Source organism: Tachypleus tridentatus, chromosome 1 (genome assembly GCF_004210375.1).
Source record: "Tachypleus tridentatus isolate NWPU-2018 chromosome 1, ASM421037v1, whole genome shotgun sequence".
In the NCBI taxonomy this organism is placed as follows: Eukaryota; Metazoa; Arthropoda; class Merostomata; order Xiphosura; family Limulidae; genus Tachypleus; species Tachypleus tridentatus.
Window position 1 is genome coordinate 175590444 of NC_134825.1, and position 16017 is coordinate 175606460.

The window sequence follows — 16017 nt, forward strand, 5'->3', positions numbered from 1 at the left end:
GCTTCATTCAAAGATGTACATCTTCAATCTAGTATTTGTGTCATTATGTATTACTGCATATTTAACTTGATAATGTGCCAATGAATCTGTTTTCATATGAACATGCAAGTAAGTTGATTGGGTAATCCATTCTAAATCCTTGCAAGTTTGACCAATGTCTCTTCATTCCTCTGTCTCCTGCTCTGGTACTTGTGTCTGGTGTGACACCTGTTGGATGAGGTAGTTACTAATTCTTGATAGTTGTTAGGGCTCTTGTCCAGAAGATTGATTAATTTCTCTAGTGTTCTAAAGTATGAATCTTTAGGTATCATCAAGAGTGAACACCTTGAAAACTGAACAAGTTATAAGTTTGACAGTCTTTTCCCATATAAACTAAATGTAAACTTCTCCTTCCTATAATTTTAATATGCACAAATTTTCTAGTTTTTTAAGTTTATTCATTTACCTTTACTTGCATTTATTTATCTTACTTTAATTTTTCTTAATTAATATTTTCTTTCATTAAGCTAAATCAAACTTTAAAGTAAAACAGTGTTATAGACTGTGTAAATATACTGCTGTCTTTGTTAGTTGTAGCACAGTGTCACGTATAAAAGACTGTTTAGTGTGGGTTGTGTTATTAAGACATTTATTTTGTTTTTGTAATTCATTGATGTCAAAGCTCTCAAGCATTGTGTTTGCAATCCATTGATATCAAGGCTTTAGAAATTTCTGAAAGGCCTAAGTGATAGGTGACTAAATAGCTGTGACAAGATGAGTGCCAATGGGAATGGAGAGAATAAAAAGTAAAGTCATGAGAAAGAGTAGTTCGGTGAGAGAAAAGCTAGAAAACATGAGGTTAACTGTTGGAGGAGTGAAAGGCCTAATAGTTGATGTGTTTTAGTGAGATTAGTAGTTTGAAAGAGATAAGGAGAATAATTTATCAAAAAGTGTTCTTAGGTAATTGAAACAACCTGTGTATGTACTTTAATAAAAAAAAGCAGGTGATTATTGGAAGTACAGTACAAGGTAACTTGTGCAATAGCATAAGTAAATTATATTTGTATGCTGTTGCAATAGAAATGGAAAAAAATAGTTTAGCCTGTAAATAGAATTCTAAAACAGTTTAATAGGCCTTTGTGGACTTTTTAACAGGAAGAGAACTGTGTAATGTTAAAGATACAACTGTGATCTCCATAGTGTAAAGAATTTTGTGTGTAGGTTCAACTTCTTTCCAATATATATTATTTTAAAAATAAGTTAAGTGTTTGCTGGTCATTTATCATCAAATTTATCACCAGCAAGTTACAGACACCTATTGTAGAAGAATCCTTCATTCAACACACTCATGTACCTACACTACTATATATAGTACTAAAAAGTAGTTTTGATACACAGTTTATTGTTTAAACCTCATGATTGTTATAAAGTCTAGACGTTAGTAGCCTATCATTAGTTGTGAAGAAGGGTGGTAGCCTGAAATGTTAGCTTTGGAAAAAATACATTTTTTGTGAGCAGTACGTAACTGTTAGTATTTATATCGCACTGACTTTTTTGTTAACTGTAACTATGATTGTTATTACTCCCAAAACATAATAGAAGAATAGATGTTGCTTATGTTAGATATAGTTAGTGTTTTTGTGAAGAGGTTGAAATTATTGGTTATATCTGGTTTTTGCGACAACAAAATTTATTTTCTTACATGAAACATTCACCATTTAGAAGTTTAGCTGGGTCTGTTTATCTACATGATAATATATGTTATTTATTTTAGAAGAATCACCAAAGTATGTTAATTTATATTTTTAATATTGTATCCAAGTTTTTTGTATTTTTAATTTTGCATCCAAGTTTTTTTGTATTTTTATTATTGTAGCCATGTTTCTTTCAGGATACAACCAGGAAAGCTTGAGAGATGAAAATAAATCATATTGTTTATTTATTTGGATTTTTATGAGTAATAAAGTTTATTATCTTTATCTACATTGTTGATTGAAGATGCCATTTAATAATGTATTTGTTTAAAATATTTAATTGTTTTATTACATTAATTATTTAGAGGGTTTTTGGTGACAAACTGACATATAGCTGTTATTCATATTTTCGGTTTGACACAGGTTTTATACTACCTTACATGTGTGATATAAAGTAAATCAAATTGTTATCAAGTGAAGTAACCATAGTTAAATGTAGTAAGTTAGGGTTAAATATTCTGATGACTGAAATCCTTATTTATATAATATAATGTTTTGTTTATCCTGTACAAATAGCATATACAAATAAGTTGGCAGAATGGTTATATACTTATTTGTAATTCTAAAGTTGACATGTTTTAAATAAAAAACTATTAAAATTATCAATGATAGTCAAACGTTTTCATTATTTAATTGCCAATTTATTTGACTTCCATAAAATCATTAGAGGATTACTGAATGTTTTCATGGTCGTCACTGGTCAATATTAGAAATTTTACCAATCACAAAATGTCCAGATTATATTTTTAAAAAATGTTGCAAATGTTTTGTTTTCAAAAAATGCTAATAATGAAAATAATTTTCTTAAATTATTTCTTTTTGAAATTAATACACAAAAAGTTAAATCATGTATAAGTTTGAAATACAAAGTTTTCATGCCAAGTTCATTGAGTTGCATTGAAAATTAATGTTTTTTACAGTGGAATACACTGATACATGAACATTTATACTGGAATAAAGAAATACTTAATTGACTGCACTTTGTGATACTTTCTGTTATATAAGTTTCAAATCTGATTTGGAATAAAATAAATATTTTTTATTCTGTCTTTACTGATGTGTAACAAATTTATATCAGGGGCTAATTTCAAAGTATAAATTTATTTCTTGTTTGTTTAGAAATGTTAAGTTAAACAGAGTGTCCATATCTTTGTTATTGAACCACCTTATTCATTTAATATAATATGAACAACATAAGAAATGGTTGTTGTTGGTTGTATCACGGAGGCTAACACTTCAGTTTGTCCTAGTCAGCATATACCTTACAATGGCTATTGTTTGTGGCTCAACAGATATATCCTAGGTTAATTATTGCATTTACATTGTTCAGTTATGTATGTAAGAATACCATATCTGATACCTTCATCATATAGACAATGTCTTTCACATATCCTTATTCCATTAATTTTATAAGTAGTGTACATATAAGTAATATTATTAGCATAATTCTTTTGTGAATTATTTGTACATCAAAAACTGCCCTTGGAGAAAGAATTTCAATAATTATTCTTTATCGTACATAAATTTACTTTATTATAATTAAATGTTGCTATATCTGTATAATGGTCAAGTCAAGAGAGGTGGTACTGTAATAAAGTAAAGAAAGTATTACCTCACAGTGAGTACTTCTTGTAGTGATTCACTAATAAAGTAAAGAAAGTATTACCTCACAGTGAGTACTTCTTGTAGTGATTCACTAATAAAGTAAAGAAAGTATTACCTCACAGTGAGTACTTCTTGTAGTGATTCACTAATAAAGTAAAGAAAGTATTACCTCACAGTGAGTACTTCTTGTAGTGATTCACTAATAAAGTAAAGAAAGTATTACCTCACAGTGAGTACTTCTTGTAGTGATTCACAGAAGTTATTTTCAAATGTGTATATATTGTAATAAAAATATTTATTTTGTACTTCTAGTGACAAGAGGAGTTGCTTTCCTAGAAGAAGAATCGTCGTTTACGATCTTTGATCATAAAACGAAAAAGGAAAAGATTCCTGAAAAGAGAAAGAAACTAGAAGTAATCTGTAAATTAAAAACTAATATAATTTTCATAATTAAACAATGTAACTATATACTGTTGGAGAGTATTTATATAGTATTTTATGTCACTGGACTTCATCAGGTTGTAATTTAATTTTTTTAATAAGCAACATTAAAATAAAAAAATAAATTTAAAAGATATAACTTTAACTACTAGCATGGTGAATACTGTTTCTAAATTGTGAACTTACTGTGTATCTGTCTGTATTTAACAGCTAAATCTGTTTGTCAGTGTTACATTCCTGTATGGTTAATCACAGAACAAATGTTATACATCAGTCTGCTTATTTTGAAAAGTACATTAAAGGAAAACTGTTAATTTTTTACCATTTATAAAATTTTTTATTGACATCATCTGTCAGTCTTGGTTTCAGGAAAACCCTGTCACTCACCCTACTCCTTCAACGTTAATTTTCCCTTACTTTCCAGTAGTGTCATCACTCCAACTTCACAGGTGGGTTTAGTCTGGTTTCTTGTAAGATATTCCAGCCTCTCTCATCTTGCCTATTCAAGACAAAGGTGCATGTTCCATAGTTGGTCTCAATGGTTGATGTGCCGTAGTTGGTCTATGTGTCATTGTTTCTTCCATTCATGTCTTTTTATCCCATGTTTGTGACATTTTTCATTAACTTTTTAATCAAAGCTTCTCATTTTTGCCGTGGCTGGTTACCAAGTGACTCTACCTAATACTTTTGTGTTTTTGTTATTAATGTCACATATTCTCCTCTCCTGTTTTTTCTATGCTTTTTTTTGTTAGTTTTGCTACCTTTGTCTTCCTCATATCACAGTTCTTCCTTATTTTGACCTACATACTGTTTGCCACACCCTAACCCTTGACTATTTAATCTCGTGTTCCTTGTATCATCTTTTGCTCAGGTACAACTTCTTACTTTACATCTGTGGCTGAAGAAGATATGATGTTTATGCCAGTGCAGCTTTCTGTGTTTTTTTTCCTTCCATTTCTCAATACAATTTTCATTGTGTTCCAAATCATTTTTTATATTTTATCCATGTAGTTATTTATTCTTTTGCTTGCTGTACTCTTTTTCATGGTTTGTGCTCCTATCTATTTATTCTTAGGAATTTCTTATCTCTGTGAGATATTTCTTACATTACCCTTGGAATGGCTACAACACATTATCCATTTAGTTTATGTGTCATTGGATGTTGATTTACACTGACATTTTCAAGTCTCCTCAACAAATATGAAAACTTATTCTATCTGGTTCTTCACTTTCATCATGCATTAAAGGAGTTCATACAAACTGGCAGGTGGAATACCCCACTCATTTAGAGGAGTTCATACAAACTGGCAGGTGGAATTCCCCACTCACTAAGAGGAGTTCATACAAACTGGCAGGCGGAATGCCCCACTCACTAAGAGGAGTTCATACAAACTGGCAGGCGGAATGCCCCACTCACTTAGAGGAGTTCATTCAAACATTGTGATGGTATACTGAGAATAACAATAACATAATGTTGTTCTTTGTAATTGTTAACATGGAAGCTTCCTTCTGGGCATGACAAACTTCACTCATTTGATAGTAGGATGATGAAGATTATTCTCTGGTAATGTGGACCACAAGACCCAATGCTGCCTGGCTTGATTATTCATTTGTGTATTAAAAGTTCTCCATTTCAGAACAAAACACATAATTCAGAGGAGCTGACATTTATATAATCACCTTGGTGTATATATTTATAAATTGTAATTGGTCTTACTATTATTAAGATGAGAAATCAATACTTCACTGGTGAAATACAGTTCACATAAGTACTAATCATTAGATCAATCTTTCAACTTTTCTTGCTTTATCAGACTATTGAGAATGTCAGATATTTCTAATACTTCAGGAATGTTGGTAGTTCAGTCACTGTTAACAGCATTATTTACATAATAATTTTGAGATCAGTAAGAGACAGAACTTCAGGGGTAGAAAGGAAGAGTGAAAGGTTGAAATTCTTTTGAAAACCAAAAAAACTTGTGTGAACATTTCAGTTAAGGGATCATTTTGAACTACATTTTGTTGTTAATATAACAATACTAGGACTTTTGTGTAGATATGTATGTCTTAGAAATGTCAACTTTGAAAGTTATAGAAGGAATGAAAAAGATAAATCATTACATTTTGTAATTTGGTTTCTGTTTCTCTTTTAAAGCTGACTTTAAATATATTGTTATCATGCATATATGTGGTGTGCAGATATACAACTTTTACCTCCTTATGTTAATACAGAATGTTTTATTTATTCAGTTGTAGAGGCAGTTTCTACATTATATGTTTGCCAAGTTAACTATTAAATTGGTTATTGTTATCTGTCCTTCACTAAAATCAACACTGTCTATCTCTTTCAAAGATATCTGTCAAGTTGTACTTTGTATAAGTGGATAGACTACAGTTTTATTTATTGGAGAGTTAAGTGATGTGTTGAGGTTGTAACCACCCTTATGTACATTTGAAATGACAGTTTATACAAACCTTGAAATGGGCAGGGTTTTAAGTTTTCTATATAACACTGTAATCTATAAGTGAGCTTCTTATATTGACTTTCAGTTTAAGTGAAGTTAACCTTTTTGTTTTCATAGTGCTTCTCTCCTGAAGTTAAACCATTAGACAGGTCTTAATGACCGTCGTAATAAGTTACTAGGAAAGTTCTTAGAAAGTTGATTATCTAGTGTTGGTGCTCTCTTTCATTTCTTTCTTTAACTTGATTGGTTTTTAGTCCAAATAAAGACTTTTGTTTTTTTCTGTTTTACACTGTTTCCAGTTGTTTTCTTTTCGAAACTAAGTTTTGAAGATTTGGCATTACTTCATGATAAACATCTTTTCAAGTCTCCTGTTCTTTTGTGGGTCTTTCTTGTCACTCAGAGGGAGAAACACAGAGTTGAAAGATGAAAAATGTTTTATAGGATATGTTACATCACTGGAAAAAACATGTTATGTGAAGCAGTTTTATCATGAAGATATTGTGTAGATTACTGAAGAAATTCATTGGATATTTTGCAGCTATAGAATATGTTACATCACTGGAAAAAACATAACTTGTTATGTGAAGCAGTTTTATCATGAAGATATTGTGTAGATTACTGAAGAAATTCATTGGATATTTTGCAGCTATAGGATATGTTACATCACTGGAAAAAACATAACTTGTTATGTGAAGCAGTTTTATCATGAATATATTGTGTAGATTACTGAAGAAATTCATTGGATATGATTCTAAGGCATTTTAAACCTTTGTTTTACATTTAGTATTTGCTGTTTCATTGACAACATTAGTTATTGGTGATTTCTTTTTATTGTTCTAGAATGCATATGTTGAAGTTAAAACTGAACCAAGTGATGATTCAACAAATGATAACATTATTTCCAAGTTCAGTGAGAGTGATGATGAAACTGTTGATTGTTCACAACATGATATTATAAGTTTGAAAAGTGAACCAAAAGAGGAGTTTCAACAGATTAACTGTCAGTTAGAAGGTTTATCAGGTGAGTGTAACATTCAATAACTATATTCATTAACTATATGGTAGTAGACATAGTGGTGTTATTATATTGTTACAATGTACATTTGTTTTAGGATAACATTTGTAACACACAATTGTCTTTAGTATATTTATATAGTTATGTTAGGTTTGGTGATGTTCCTGGTTACTACTGCTTTAAGTAAATATAAAACCTTAATCTGTTATTTTGTTGTCACTGGATAGGTTTCTTCTTGTTTCTTTCCCTTTCTCTGTATGGTCAGGTTAAAATATATCTCTCATGACCTTTTATAGAATTACATTCAAAATATAATTAAATTGCTTCCAGTATGGTAGCTCTCTCTTTTCACAAGATCAGTTATTTCTGTTCATTGCTGTCCCTATATGTTAAATTTTTATTTATGCATGCCACAAACCTTCAGCTCTTCCCAACTGGAATCAATCAAGTTATTGCAACATATGTCTCATAAATCATCATTCATCACTTCTTCACCAATAGGAGTATAGTATAGTCACATTATGCATGCGACTCCCTCTATGTGCCTTTACTGAATTATCACTTCTCATTTGGTAGCACGTGTATTCAGACATTATTTTTTTGTCATTACTTACTGTTTCATATATGTATTTAGTATACTTATAAAGTAGTCTTCATTTATTATAACTTCCAGAATTCTGGAGTTTGAGCTTTTTATTCATTTATTCCAGATTAATCTGGTCACATTATGAAGCTGATGTTACTGCTTCAGGAGTCACATCTATGACTAATATTAATTCACAGGTGCAGGTGACCTGGTGTAGGTTATTATCGATGTTTATCCTTTGGGAGATTGAACATTAAAAAGGTGTTTTTGTTTTTTCTGGTTCTCACCCACACTTCCTCCTGTAGACACCAACCCTTTTCAGGTAGTTGGAGATCTTGATAGCATTTTTTTACCAATGGATTTCAAATGTTTGGTTCTTTATTTCTATTATGTTGTCTCCATTTTTAGTATGGAGACTGTGTGTTCTTTTTGCACATTTATAATAACTTACATTCATGTCCTCCATGGACAGTTTCCACCTTATTTCATCAGCAGTTTGATTGTCTATTGTCCAAACGTTCATTGGACCTTATCCTTTGATTCTTGCTTCACCATTTGCCATATAGTCCATCACCAGCTTTGGAGAGATAAAACATTTTTTGGAATTTATAGTTAATATTATTATCTGTTACTGTTTGAATTCCATAACATATACTTATTTATGTTACTTAATACAAAGTTATGTTATGATCTTTAACGAGTCTTTGTCATTTTTATTCTATACCATTCAATTAGCCTTAACATAGTACGTCCTTCATTAGTTTAACTGTGTTATTTCCTTACTTTTATATCATAATTTCTATTTCATTTCACCAAATATGATTATCAAAAGTGTTTTTATTTAGGCTTAAGGTTAATTGTATTTTGAGATTTATACTGCCTCTTTACCATGTTAACATTCTTTGGTTTCTTTAAGTTTGATTTAAAGATACATTGCCATGAAATAATTAACAAACCCCAAATGGTTAATTTGCTACAGTGACTATGAATTCTCATGTGCCTACCACTTCCTTCTGACATTCTGACTACTTTACTAACACTCATCTTATTATTTCTGTAGCCACTCGAGGCTCCTTTACTCTGCGTTATATTATTTCCATAGTTCATCATGTCATGGGTTCTGTGATTCTTAACTTGGTTTTATACCTATTGAGGACAATGTTCCTTGAAATCTGTCCATTTGATTACTCATGTTTGTTTATCACTTGATTACTCATGTTTCTTTATTATCTTTTGACTCTTATTGTTCTTTACTTCATGACTCTCATGCCAAAGATTATTTGGTTTTTCATCCTTCTCTTGTTAACACGATCCTGGATCAGCTTTGTTCCCACAGTCTAAATGGCTAAGCCTCATCAACTCCAAGTTTCCTTCACTAAGGCTTCTGGTTGTTCCCATTTTCCATTCTTGTAGTCCCTTCTATCAACTTGGAGGAGTAACCCTCTGTCTCCAGTAACACACTATAATTATTCTTTCTTTACCATTTAATTACCCAAGTCATTCATTACCTATCCTCTTTTCATCTCTTATCTGAAGCCTCAGTTTTTCTGGAGATCTGTAGTTGATTTTTCTCAATACCTTGGTCACTCACCAAAGAATGTAACCTCTCCAATACATCACAGATTATCACCCGTGTATCTTTCACTGTAATGTCACATGCACATCAAAAGTGAGGACTCTCAAAAATGTCACAACTATCTCTCATTGTGATGTCACATGCACATCAAAAGTGGTAACTCACAAAAATGTCACAACTATCTCTCATTGTGATGTCACATCTGAATCTTTCCAAGATTTAATTGAAACATGTTTTACCTTTAAAAAGTACAGTTGGTTTCTTTCTGTTTCTTAATAGAAATATACACATCACTTTTCATTGAAGAAATAAATTTTATGTTATAGATAAATGAGAAGTGATGAAATACTGGAAGACTGACTGTCAAAGATTGCATAAAAGCACAGTAATCAACAGCTACTCAAAAAAACTAAACTAGCAACAGTAGGTAGGTACAAACGTGCAAAATAAAAATAGGGATGATGGGTATACATGAGAGATCTCCGAGAATTATTACATCGTATCAGTTTAAGAATAGTCTATTTATTAACCTGTTAATGCTAGACTTCATGTAGGAAAACAATTAATGTGATATTATTTTTGTTACAATTATAGGAATTTGCTGACTAGTGAAATTATAGAGTGCAGTTGATTCATTATCACCTTTATGTTTATAACTGTGCCATATGAGAGTGGGAACTTGATATAATGTAGTGTGGACTTGTGTGAAAACAAACTGTTCCCACTCTTATATGGCACAGTGTTTTCACACGAGTCCACACTACATTATATAAAGTTCCCACTCTCATATGGCACAGTTTGTTTTCACACAAGTCCACACTACATTATATCAAGTTCCCACTCTCATATGGCACAGTTTGTTTTCACACAAGTCCACACTACATTATATCAAGTTCCCACTCTTATATGGCACAGTTTGTTTTCACACGAGTCCACACTACATTATGTCAAGTTCCCACTCTCATATGGCACAGTTTGTTTTCACACAAGTCCACACTACATTATATCAAGTTCCCACTCTTATATGGCACAGTTTGTCCACACTACATTATATCAAGTTCCCACTCTCATATGGCACAGTTTGTTTTCACACGAGTCCACACTACATTATATAAAGTTCCCACTCTCATATGGCACAGTTTGTTTTCACACAAGTCCACACTACATTATATCAAGTTCCCACTCTCATATGGCACAGTTTGTTTTTACACAAGTCCACACTACATTATATAAAGTTCCCACTCTCATATGGCACAGTTTGTTTTCACACAAGTCCACACTACATTATATCAAGTTCCCACTCTCATATGGCACAGTTTGTTTTCACACAAGTCCACACTACATTATATCAAGTTCCCACTCTTATATGGCACAGTTTGTTTTCACACGAGTCCACACTACATTATATAAAGTTCCCACTCTCATATGGCACAGTTTGTTTTCACACAAGTCCACACTACATTATATAAAGTTCCCACTCTCATATGGCACAGTTTGTTTTCACACAAGTCCACACTACATTATATCAAGTTCCCACTCTCATATGGCACAGTTTGTTTTCACACAAGTCCACACTACATTATATCAAGTTCCCACTCTTATATGGCACAGTTTGTTTTCACACAAGTCCACACTACATTATATAAAGTTCCCACTCTTATATGGCACAGTTAGTTTTCACACAAGTCCACACTACATTATATCAAGTTCCCACTCTTATATGGCACAGTTTGTTTTCACACAAGTCCACACTACATTATATCAAGTGATACATAGAAGTCATGTTCAGATGTTTCTTTATAAAAATATTTATTTCACACATCTAGTTAAAAGAGGAGCTACCAGTCCAGAAGAAGGACCTTCATTTACTGTCTTTGATTGTAAAATAAAAGAAGAAGAGTATGATATTACTGAGGTAACTGTAGGTTTATAACTGTTATGGTTCTTTGTAAGAGATCACGTGAGCAATACTGTAGTTGTATTTCATTTGAACTAAAAATTTTGTTTTTTAGTAAGTAAAGTTTGAAAGAAATATATCATCAGCTAGGAACAAGAAGATATAACTTGATTATTGGGCCTTTTGGAAATGGATGAATTTTATTTTGAACTGTTAAGTTAATGTGTTTTTATGACAATTTCTAATATCTGAACACTAGGACGACAACCTATTTAAGTATGTAATTCACACAAAAGTTCTTTATGAAAATGAAACTACTTTTAAATTTGTCTTGGGTATCTTAAGATTATGCAGTTTTAGTTATCTAATTTAGATTTTTTTCTACCATTTATAATAAACCATTCATTACTTAATGTGGTTATTTGCACTCAGGTTTTGAATGTGATTTTCATTTTGAGAATAAAAACACTAGTATGCTAATCTGACCCCATGGTTTTCTATAGTTATAAGGTGATGGTCATCCATAAATATTCACTGATGCTTGCACATACGAGTGGTGGCATCTTGCTTAGACATTTCTACAAGTCAAATTACATAACGTTAAATGTATACAATCATAACATTTTCAAATGTGCATGTATAAACACATAACACATAACAAATTCAAATATAAACATAAAACATAGATGCAATCTAACTGTTTATACATATGAGGTAAGAAACACTTGCTAAGCAGTATGTAAGTTTCAAGAGAACAATTAATTGGGTTTATTTTCTATCAGATGCTACAATATTTTCACTGGTATGGGTTTCTTCAGGCTATGACTGAATAGTGGAAAACCTGCTTTTTCTCTTGGTTATGAGCATGCCATTCAACTTCAAACTATCACTTAGCAACACAGCTTTGACTTTGCAAGTGGTTACGGCTGACCTTAAGCTTAGAAGTGTCATAATGTCAAAACCCCATTTAAACGTTTTTGGAGATTTTTCCAGTCACTAATGAAAGACAGCTGGGACTTTAATTTGACCTTCTGTTCCAACAGCTGATATTATTTGCTCACAGTATCATGTACAATGTAAAGTTTAGACTTGCTATCGTGAACAGGACACATGACATCAAAAACTGCAGTTTCAATTACAATATTCAATATTTCTTTCTGAAATAAAGGGATAAAACATTATGTTAGAGGGTACTTGATAATAGTCATATTATTAAATTTTGTTTCTTGTAAAGTGGTGTAATTCAGGTTTGAATCTCATGCCATGTGCAGAAAGGGGTTTAAAGAGTTAGCTGGAGTCATAAGGTAAATAGCTATTATTTGGACCATCATTTTAATTTTATTTATTATGGATTTTCTAACTATGGTGCCATAAAAATGAAAACTGTGCAGAGGCACAGCAGTAACTTTGTGCTGAAAACTGGGCTTTAGTACCTATGGTGAGCACTGAACAACATTTATGGGTTGTGGGTTTGTCACCAAACATGCTAACCAATTCAGTTGTGGATGTATAATGATGTGATGGTTAATTCGACTATTTGTTAGTTAAAGAGTAGTTCAAGAGTTGAGGGTAGGCTGCTAACTAGCTGCTATTACTCTGAGTTATTTCAATTGTATGATGCAGATAGCTCCGGAGTAATTTGTGATGACAAAAAACCCACTTGAAGTAAAAATGCATCTTAAAAAGACTGCTATGGATATTAACACTTTTACTAATAAAGCAGAGAAATGTTATACTGTTACATTGTGTCTAATGTACATACAGTTATACTGTTACATTGTGTCTGATGTACATATGGTTATACTGTCACACTGTGCCTAATGTACATATGGTTATACTATTACACTGTGTCTAATGTACATATGGTTATGCTGTCATGTTGTGTCTAATGTACATATGGTCATGCTGTCATGTTGTGTCTAATGCACATATTGTTGTGCTGTCGTGTTGTGTCTAATGTACATATGGTTATGCTGTCATGTTATGTCTAATGCACATATGGTTGTGCTGTCATGTTGTGTCTGATGTACATATGGTCATGCTGTCATGTTGTTTCTAATGCACATATGGTTGTGCTGTCGTGTTGTGTCTAATGTACATATGGTTATGCTGTCATGTTGTGTCTAATGTACATATGGTTATACTGTTACATTGAATCTAACAAATTTATAGTTGTGCTGTTGTGTCGTTTATATGGATATGCTATTACATTGTATCAGTACCTGTTGATATACTATCATGTTGTATGTAATATACATGTGGTTATGTCATCAAGTATATTACATACAACATGATAGTACAACAATAGGTACAGATAGTTGGTTATGCCATCAAATATATTACATACAACATGACAGTACAACAATAGGTACAGATAGGTGGTTATGTCATCAAATATATTACATACAACATGACAGTACAACAATAGGTACAGATAGGTGGTTATGTCATCAAGTATATTACATACAACATGACAGTACAACAATAGGTACAGATAGGTGGTTATGCCATCAAATTTTGTGTAAGTATCTCTGGTTATATTGTCATGTTGAATGTGACATATATTTAATTATACTATCACATTTTATGTAACATACCTGTGGTTCTACTGTTACATTGTATCTACTCTACCTATGGTTATTCTTTCATATTGTATGTAATGTACTTCTGGTTATAAGGCCATGTATCTAACATATCTATGCACTAGTCTTACTGAAGAATCACTTTGAGCTAATTATGGTGCACTTTATTTACAGTGTTATAAATACATTGGTATGAATTTACACTGTTTTATCCTCTTCATCAAAATGAATGTCACTGATTTATGTCTATCTGAATTTCACCACTATCTAACTGTCCTCTGTAGATGGAGGTTTGAAGTTTTTCTGGTCTTTTTACTTGTCAGACTAACTCACTATGGTCTGCTGAATGCACTACCCATTGAAGATCTCAAGAGCAATTAAACCACAAGTTATTTTGCTTATCCTCCTGTGTGTTTGTGTGTTAAGAGTCAGTTTGATTATTAATCACTTCTGTATGCAAAAATAAAACACAATAAGTCATTCAGATTATTTGATATTATTGTTTTGTAGCTCCTATGTTTCAAATCAGACAGGAAATAAATCCTTACCCATGGTTATACTGTCATGTTGTGTCTGATGTACTCATGGTTATACTGTCACATTGTGTCTGATGTACACATGGTTATACTGTCACATTGTGTCTAATGTACACATGGTTATACTGTCATGTTGTGTCTAATGTACACATGGTTATACTGTCACATTGTGTCTGATGTACCCATGGTTATACTGTCACGTTGTGTCTTATGTACCCATGGTTATACTGTCACGTTGTGTCTGATGTACCCATGGTTATACTGTCACGTTGTGTCTTATGTACTCATGGTTATACTGTCACATTGTGTTTGATGTACACATGGTTATACTGTCACATTGTGTTTGATGTACACATGGTTATACTGTCACATTGTGTCCAATGTACATGGTTATACTGTCACGTTGTGTCTAATGTACACATGGTTATACTGTCATGTTGTGTCTGATGTACACATGGTTATACTGTCATGTTGTGTCTGATGTACACATGGTTATACTGTAACATTGTGTCTAATGTACACATGGTTATACTGTCATGTGTCTAATGTACATGGTTATACTGTCATGTTGTGTCTAATGTAGACATGGTTATACTGTAACATTGTGTCTAATGTACACATGGTTATACTGTCACATTGTGTCTGATGTACACATGGTTATACTGTCACATTGTGTCTGATGTACACATGGTTATACTGTCACATTGTGTCTGATGTACACATGGTTATACTGTCAATTGTGTCTAATGTACACATGGTTATACTGTCACATTGTGTCTAATGTACACATGGTTATACTGTCACATTGTGTTTGATGTACACATGGTTATACTGTCACATTGTGTCCAATGTACATGTTTATACTGTCACGTTGTGTCTAATGTACACATGGTTATATATTTCCTTGTGTGCTACATTTTGTTGCCACATTTATTATTGTGCACTTAAAATTCATTACTTTGATTATAGTTTCATTGTAACTCTGGAAACAATTGTGACATGCACTTTGATCTCCCCGTAGCAAGAAAGTTAACTTGTTTTTGATTTTAAATTACTTGTTTTTACTTCACGTGTTATATTGTGTTCCTTTTTAGTTTAAATGACTTGTGTTTACTTCATGTGTTACATTGTGTTGTTTTTTAGTTTAAATGACTTGTGTTTACTTAGTGTGTTAAATTGTGTTGTTTTTGAGTTTAAATGACTTGTTTTTACTTCATGTGTTACATTGTGTTCAGTTGCTTGGATTTTCATACTCAGTTTGTTTCAGACATTTTAGAATTACTTCCGATAATTATCTTGTCAAATCTGTTATTCTGTAGACCTGTCACTCTTACAGAATACAAACAGAAATGTCACCTTAAGGGAAGCTGTTTATACTATTAATTATTTATCATAGAAGTCATATCTCATTGAAAACATTTAGAAAAAAATGTACATTTTGTAAAAAAAATATTTTCTGGCAGGTAGTGCATGGGAAAAGTATTTGGAGTGTGTTATTTAGTCATACACAACTCATTGCATCGAAATGATTCAATGTGGAAAGTTCAAACTTTCCATAAATTTTATTGATATAAATTGATA

General features: G+C 31.9%; 1 protein-coding gene across 1 annotated transcript in view; it reads left to right on the forward strand.

Moving 5' to 3' along the window:
• The window catches only part of LOC143233674 (uncharacterized), a 54854-nt gene that overhangs the window by 2514 nt on the left and 36323 nt on the right, over positions 1 to 16017 (forward strand). The window contains exons 2-4 of the mRNA XM_076470164.1: positions 3651 to 3751; positions 7085 to 7265; positions 11248 to 11336. Of these exons, the coding sequence (XP_076326279.1) occupies positions 3651 to 3751; positions 7085 to 7265; positions 11248 to 11336 (371 nt within the window). The remainder of the gene's footprint in view (positions 1 to 3650; positions 3752 to 7084; positions 7266 to 11247; positions 11337 to 16017) is intronic.